The sequence below is a fragment of the Amblyomma americanum genome, chromosome 4 (genome assembly GCF_052857255.1).
Source record: "Amblyomma americanum isolate KBUSLIRL-KWMA chromosome 4, ASM5285725v1, whole genome shotgun sequence".
NCBI lineage: Eukaryota > Metazoa > Arthropoda > Arachnida > Ixodida > Ixodidae > Amblyomma > Amblyomma americanum.
The window spans coordinates 203,355,746-203,364,113 of NC_135500.1; the positions used below are offsets into that span (position 1 = coordinate 203,355,746).

The 8,368-nt window shown below is 45.7% G+C and overlaps 1 protein-coding gene across 1 annotated transcript; it reads right to left on the bottom strand.

Moving 5' to 3' along the window:
* Nucleotides 1-1,274: 1,274 nt before the first annotated feature.
* LOC144129118 (F-box only protein 44-like) lies at nucleotides 1,275-7,682 on the bottom strand. Its single transcript, XM_077663036.1, has 5 exons — nucleotides 7,208-7,682; nucleotides 6,258-6,347; nucleotides 4,813-4,939; nucleotides 3,307-3,442; nucleotides 1,275-1,507 (listed from the first exon to the last, which is right to left on the bottom strand). Exons 1-5 carry the CDS (start codon nucleotides 7,665-7,667, stop codon nucleotides 1,352-1,354), a joined length of 969 nt encoding a protein of 322 aa, XP_077519162.1. The 5' UTR covers nucleotides 7,668-7,682; the 3' UTR covers nucleotides 1,275-1,351.
* Between the last annotated feature and the right edge of the window lie 686 nt (nucleotides 7,683-8,368).

Below are 8,368 nucleotides of genomic sequence, written 5' to 3' on the forward strand. Positions count from 1 at the left end.
GATCGGGTCGGTAGAGGTCGCGGTGCCGATCGCGGCGCCTTCGCTTCCGGTTCTGTTCGACCGACGCCCCCCGGCCGATGACGTCATGCGAGGAAGCGCGAACTCGTTTTCTGCGGTGGATTGGACACCACGACGGTGTTCTCGGAAGATACGACGTCTTTCCTCATCGAAGCGGCCGCACAACGAGCGATGGCAGCGCACGGAACAGCGCTCCCGTTTGGAATCGATTGGAATTCAGAAAAGTTGCCGCACCATGCCCTGAGCGAGCCAAAAATGAGTGGTACATGCACAGGCAGTTCTGCTGGCCGTGCGATCTCTCCGCGATCGGCTTTTTCGAGACAGGCTCCCTGGAATACTTGTACTGTAAAGGTATTACCGCAAAAACCAAAAGCTACTCAAAGCCTTTGTAGCGTAAAAGTTTTACGCTACAAAGCTGGTGTAGTAACTTTATGAATGAAAATTTGTGGCAGCAAGCAAAAAAGAATCCACAGTGACTAGGTTAAAACCAAATCAGTTTATTTTGCCACGTGACACATTTTCAGATGGAAGGGAGCTGCAAGAAAAAGCCCTCCCATTTCTCCGCAAGAGTAAAAAATAGTAAGATATGCCTTTGTTGCTCCCATCCTGAGTACACCCGCTACTCTGGCTGTTAAAAAGTACTTTTTTCCCCTCTCACTCGGGTAATAAAGTAAACTCGTGTTTACTTTTGTCGTGCAGTTCTGAATCCTTGCAGGCGCCTTTTTTTTTTTTTGGACACCAAACCAGCTACAAAATAATATTAAATGCCATCAGTCGAATGTCAAGATTACTTTACGTCACTCAATGATACGAACAGGCCATGAGAATATTCCGCGAGGAAACTAAGAAAAACTAAAAACTGCAACTGGTGGGACTGGTGGGAATAAAAAAAAAAACTGGTGGGACTTGTTACGGTTCGGCTTCGCGCATAACAATGGTGTGGGTTGCGCTAGAGCAACCTCCATTTGTTCTCTTTTTACGCAGCGTTAATTGGGCCGCTTAGTGAGTTTATATGTGCGGTTTTAAGATATAACAGTTGTTGACTAAGCTCATCGAACACGAAAACCGGGCTGAGCAGCGCGTTTTGCTTTATGAAGTAATCTATCAGCCTACCTTTTGGGCCGTTCTCACCCCTTCAATTTTTGTCTGAATATTTTATCCCGAGTAATGAACACAGCCTCCAAATTTTTAGAATACTTATGAAACAAAATTTCGTTCTTTATGCGAGTAAAAATGATAACTCAGTTTTTACGCACACACACACACACACACACACAAAAATCACTTCTATTTTCTTCATTGGGACGACAGAGGAGGGCTGTCGGAGGCACAGTCAGCACGCAGCCCCTTGCCTCTGCCCACGAACGCGAATGACGCCTCCTGCCATCTTCGGTCCGTAGTGGCCTGCCCAGTACTGGGTGTCCTTCCCAGAGTGCTTGAACTGGACGAAACGAACGCCCGCAGGATAGTCGCGAAAGACGTGAGTGACCTGCGAGTAACGGCAGCGTCTGAACACACTCGGATAATTTCTTTTTAATTGATGCATCAGCATTAGATAGGGTCCGTGGTGGCGGAAATGGCGAGCGCCGTCTGTCAGTATAGCCTGTGTGGTCCACCCACGGTGGGCAGGCGGCAGCTCGCCCACGGGGCTACGAACGAACTTAGTATAATTCCTATACAAACTTAGTATACTAGCTAGGATATAACGAGCCTTAGTTGCCACCTCGGTTATAATGACCTTTCGTGTGTTAACCTCGGTTATAAGAGACCTTAGTTGCCATATCGGCTATAACGAACTTGTGTGTATTAAACTTGGATATAACGAACATAGGTGTTGCACCTCGGATATAAAGAACTTTCGTGTTCTAACCTCGGGTATAACAAACTTTCGTCTGCTAAACTCGGACATAACAAGCTTTCGTCTGTTAAACTCGAATATGACGAACTGTGGTAGGAAGCCACCGAAACTAGCCTTGACAGACGGAGGTAGAACATTAGAGCGGATACAGAATCCAAGGGCGTGTGCTTGACATTCAGCGTTGGCAGTCACGGAAACGAGGAAACACGGATTTGAACATTCAAGGCTGAAAGAGCCCGATGTACTAGAAATTCGATTAAGAAGCGTTTAGGATTGGGCAAGTTGGTCAGACATGCTAAAGGGAAGAATGGCGCAGCATCAAGTAACGAGGACAGTGGCTTCCTACCGTCGGTGGCTTCCTACCGTCGGCAAGCCATGGTTGGCGCTTGTGCGTGTGTGTGTGCACTCCTGCCGTCCTCGTTACTTGATGCTGCGCCATTATTCCCTTTAGCATGTCTGGCCAACTTGCCCAATCCTATACGCTTCTTGATGACTTTCTTGCCTCTTGTTTATTACTTTACAGGTCCGAAGAGGCAGTCTGTTTAGCTCCCTCGAAGCTTCCGCCATCGACAAACAGGCGCGAGCTTACCGTGAAATTATAAAACAAGCCCGGCTGATCCCAGAGGTAGTCATTCGTAACGCCATCGTATTCAATACTTTCGACTCGCCTCCTTATGTCGTGAAAACGATACAGTCAACGCGTTAGAATATCTTAATGGCAGCCGCACAGAATCACACTTGTTTGACATCATATCAAGCATGTATGCAGATCAAGCAATGTCATGTACGGAAAGATTAAACAGATAAGCACGCCTAATGCAATTGAGTGTCTCCGTGCTATCGCAGCTATGTCATCATTACATGAAATAAAATATAATTGCTAAAATAAAAACAGAAAAATATAAAAGGAGGAAGTTGGCGGCGGGAGACAGTTCGTGCCAGACATGTGTTCTTTCCCCCCTTCTTTGCGCTGAAACTTTTAAATTAGGAATATCTACCATCCAGCCCAAATGAAATTATTATGTATATATAAGATTAAGTGAGCGGATATACCGACAGCGCCGAATTTCCACCACAAAACGTCGTTTGAAGTAGTTATGTGCGAATGTCAGTGCGAAATTTTGATAAGAATTCCCCGTTTACGGCTAATATCCTACTTCATTCTGTTAATCGTACGGAAACAGAAATTCTTTCATTTCCGACGCGATGCCGCATTTTGTCTGTTCCGTATAACTAACGTCGAGGCGAAGTCGTAGACTGGTCTGATATAGCAGAACAAATGCTCCCAACTAGCAACACAAAAGATAACTGCCAAGTACGCCTCCCTTGAGCATGTTTTCAATAAAACGCCGACATGTTACGTCCTGCAGTGATCCATATACTGAAAAGTGAGCTGGCTAGAGACCCCAAGCCCGGGAGCAATCACTTGCCTGATTCCACTTGCTGCCAAGAAACTGCTCAGTCTCAATCCAGCCAGTGCTGTACACCTGAAGCACTTCCTCTTTGCCACCGAGAAGTGACACCGTCAGCTTGTACTTGCAACCGCAATCAAATCGAGCTGCATGCCTGTGAAAAACGTAAAATGCGAGTTTTAGGCCTACTAAGAAACAGTTATGTTTTGCTATTATGTGGGACAAGTTAGTGACACGTCTCTACATATTTCATTCATAAAAACACATCATGGCATGAGTAAGGCAGGGAAGTTGGTAGTTAAGGTTTCTAAATAATTCGCTATTGCATTTATAAGCTATTTATGCCGAAATCATTCCTTGCGACAAAAAAAGAGAAAAAACACCAGAAGTGGGGCAGTAGAAACTGATCATTAGGCTTAGAAATGGAATAACCTATGTGTTAACTGGACAGCACGACTAAAGTGAACAAATGTTAAAAATGCATTTCTGAAAGCCTGCTGTCATGCTTGTTATGCTTTACTGCTCTTCAGCTGCACATAAGAGTGATCGTACGGGTTGTACGCATGGTAGATTAATGTACATTGAACGCGTAATTGTGACGCGTTATAACGTCGAACAGCAGCTCATGAAACTAAAGAAGGCATTTCAATTTACAGTGCATCCAAATAGTCCAATAGTAATGCCGGCTGATACAAAGATACACTGCAACATCCCAATAATACATGAATTGCTTCGGAAGTCACGTAATCTAAAATAATTTAGTTAGTGCCTGAAAGTTATCCAGAAGCTATTACACGCAGATGTTACACACTTATTACGTTATTACGTTGATGCACACATGCGAGTCATACGCTCTTTCCAGTTTAATAATAATAATAATAAGCTTTTATCATTGAAATTGTACTGTGCAGAATGTAGATGAAATGAATTAGAAAACAGGCAATGTATAAAAGCACTATACTGATATCAATGAAGAAACTGTCCTTCTGTCACTTAGGCTGCAAAATACGAGTAGTTTGTTTCCTCACGTGTTATTTACCTACCTCCAACTTCAAATTGCTTAGCCTTAATACCCTTTCATGCCGATATAGCACCAGCTTATATAGAGTACTGATAAAGTGGAAGTTAAAAATATTTAACATTGCAGAGCCCCAATCGAAACATAAAATTTATGAGTATGACATTATATGCGATCTAATGTATTCAAGAAGAAACTTGATTTATATACGGCGTTGCACTTAAATGCCATATACTCGTATGAAATATGGTGCATATCTGCTTCCAGCGACGTAAACCAGTGGTGCAAGTCATACACACCGGTGAAGGTAGCCGTCGAGTGAACCTGAAGTTCAGCTACATACATTGTAGAGTTACTGACACAGCGGTGGCAGCAAACATCAAGCGAATAAAAGCCGGAAGACACTGATAATATTTATTACGTTTATCCTAGTGTTAAATTTTATGAAGCTCTGTAGCCGATTAAAAGTTGTTAGAAAAAATGCATTGTGGGTGAGGATCACATACCATTCCGACACTTCGATGTCTGGTCTGATAGTGTCCATGATTACCGGAAGAACTCCTTCGCTTACTAAGTCGATAACTTGCTGCTTTGTGCATGTCAAACATGAAGTTGCGAAACACCCTTGCATTTCTGTTGAATAAAAAAAATCACACAAGCCAAAACTCTGGTGAAAGGCGTCCTAACACAGCTATCTTTCGATCACGAAAACGCTTTGCAATCGCTAGGGCGCCTTACGAGAGACGTAGGTCCGGAAAATAATTTTTCCCCAACGTGCTGTAACACCCGAAAAATCAAAGACCCTGAAACGCGTTCTACTAAAACTTTAAAATATGCTACACCAAAAGCTTGGTCTGAGGGCTAGTTTGTGTACATTAACGTCTGATTACGTAAACGTGATGCATATTCATGTAAAATTCATTAAATACTAGTAATTAAATAAAAATCAGTCATTAAATCAATTTCGACCACCTGGGGATCTTCAACGTGCACTGACACCGTGTGCTGTGCGATGTCAGTGCACGTTAAAGATCCCCAGGTGGTCAAAATTATTCCGCGGCCCTCCACTACGGCGCCTATTACTTCCTTTCTTCTTCCACTCCCTCCTTTATCCCTTTCCTTACGGCGTGGTTCAGGTGTCCAACGATATATGAGACAGATACTGCGCCATTTCCTTTCCCCAAAAAACTAATTATTATTAGCATTACTGCATGACCTCAATTTCAGGCCATAACAGGATATGGTGCAAAGTATACTGCACAATAAACAATTTTACTAGGGAACACAAGCACAAAGGAATAAGGCGTGATTGCTGAAACAGGATTAACGAAGAGAAAAGTCAGTGTGCTACAGTATGAGGCCTATCATTCTAGTGAGAACATGCCTTATTCTGGGTAGTGTCATTGATTGACTGTGCCACCGTGAAAATAGGTCCGCACCGCTGGATGGAGCTACAGGGCATGAGGGCATGTTTGAAGGGCACTTGCCACTTCGTTGTTGAGTTGTATCCGACTGCAGCGCCTGCTGCAGGCAGAGGGCTTTATTCCTTCTGTCTCCCCTCATCGCTATTTTCTTAACATAACGTAGGAGGCTATGGTCTCACTCCTACAATCCACAGCGTACATCTACTCTCTGTTAACACTGAATTCATAAGACCGACCGGCAGTTGCTACGATCGCAATCAGAGGGTGCAGCAGCATTGCCAGTGGCACCTCTGCTGGTACCGTGGCCGCGCAACGTTTTTAGATACACTTGATGCCGATACCAGAATAGGCACGTCAGTGCTTAACTGCCCAACTTTAGCTTATGAGACTGCACAAGCAAAAAAAAAAAACTGCGGTGCAGCTTGCAGAATGGGTAAATTACGTGACCTTAACTGATAGGATCTGCACTACAGCAATGCGTGCTGCAAAGTAATAAAAATGAACTGGACTGTGTATAGCTTACTCGCCTAAAGGCAGAGGATCAGCGCCGTCCGGGGTTTCCTCGCATTTCCATCCGGCGCCCCCCTTATATATCACTTGCCAACCTGCGAATGCACCTTGAAGAGAAAAAGAGAAAGCGACATTTGGCCAAAGCTTTAGGCCGTAAATTTACGGGCGAACAGAACGGGTTGATACCTGTGATAAATCGTTGAAAACAGGAAAAGATTCAACTGGAGACGAACGATTTACGAGGCCTCCATCTCACAGGCTGTTCGCAGTGGAGTGCAAGTTACACAGCACGAGGCTTGCAGAAGTGTGCTGTTCTCACGTGAGCTCGCGAGCCAGCCGCACAAGCCTGGTAACCGTCGCCTGCTTGCATAAAAACCACTCCTCGTATAGTGTGACGTTCAGCGCAACACTCTATAGGCTGCTACTTTTATGGAGCAATATCTGTGTCATGGAGGCTTTCGGTGCGTAGTCATTATGGAGTAGTAGTATAGCGCAAGCGCTAGCAGAACAGTATGATGCCAGCACTCCGAGACCATGTGTTCCCTTCTTACCATAAACAACGGAACTTCGATATGTGATGCACGGTTTTGGTTTGTAAGAATTAGCTGCCTTGTTGGGCTTAGGAATACAGACATTGTTGCCATTTTTTCGTCGCGAGTAACGGTGAAAAAAAGTCGCGCTTATTAAAAAAGCTCGACTTTTTTATTCTTTTATTATAGCAGTGAGCGATGAGACGAGTTTGAACATCTTCATTGCATATCAGACATAACTGCAACAACTACTGAGTAATATAAGTAATATACTAACTTTCGGACAGGCAATTAAGAGATAAAGAGGACGAAAGCAATTGCTTTGCTACAGTTGTAGATTAGCGCGCATGCCAAAATGCGGGTTCTTTGAGCATGACCTTCTCGTGCGCTTTGAATGCGACCACGCGTTCAGTCGCGGAAGACAGATGTCCACGCACCTTCAGGGGCATCGCCATGGCCGTTGCGGAGCAAGTTCCGGCCGTAGGGATTTCCCATGTAGATGCTCTGGTAGTACCGCGGCGGCAGTTCCTCCAGTGCGTATGCGGGGATCACTTTGCCGTCCCGCAGGCACTTGATCTTCCAGAAGCCGTTTCTGTCGATTACGTCACGAAAGAGCTTGCATGTGTGGCGGCAGCTTTCCAGCAGGTCCGTCTGGTCCACGAACGACAGCACATATTCGATCAACTGCTCAGGAAGATCCGTCAAGGGAAACATATCGACAGCTTGCATCGGTTTCTCGCGGTTCGATGCAGCACGCAAACATTGGATGTGCTTCGTAGCAGCGCGTCTGAAGCATTGATAATTGCTATCTGTTATCAGCGCCGTACTGAGGACAGACGTGCCAACGCAGATCACGTGAAGTGGCCTTGGCTGGCCTTGAAGCAGCTTGCGTAACATGGTGCGAGAGTTCTTAAGCCGCGTATTGCAACTTATCTCGGGGGAGGGGAGGGGGTTGGGGTAGTATAACGGTGCTTCCTCCGTGTTGCCTTGCGAGCCGTGATCACGAAATGGCGTGCAGAAGGGTATCAGTTGAGGTCACCTGAAAAAGCCGCGATAGATGCTAGCGCGGCGTCCGCCACGTTTATTTCCGCGCCTGGACTGCTGCCAGCCGCAGCAGCTGACCGCTGTTAAATGGCCCCTGTTGCTGCGATAGCTTTGCGTGTCTCGCGGCTCTCGCCGTGGCTAATCTGTGCCGATCCTGTAATAGCAATCGACTCAGTTGGTAATTGCTCGTCGCCTGCATGCAGCGTGCACAAAAGAGTCGATCAAGTAAAAAGGTTTATGGTTTATGGAGGATTTAACGTCCCAAAGCGACTCAGTCTACGAGGGACGTCGTAGTGAAGGGCTCCGGAAATTTCGACCACCTGGGGTTCTTTTACGTGCACTGACATTTCGACCACCTGGGGTTCTTTTACGTGCACTGACATCGCACAGTACACGGGCCTCTAGAATTTCGCCTCCATCGAAATTCGACCGCCGCGGCCGGGATCGAACCCGCGTCTTTCGGGCCGGCAGCCGAGCGCCATAACCACTCAGCCACCGCGGCGGCTGATACAGTAAAAAGGATAGACTCTGTGAATACATTGACCCGTACGACT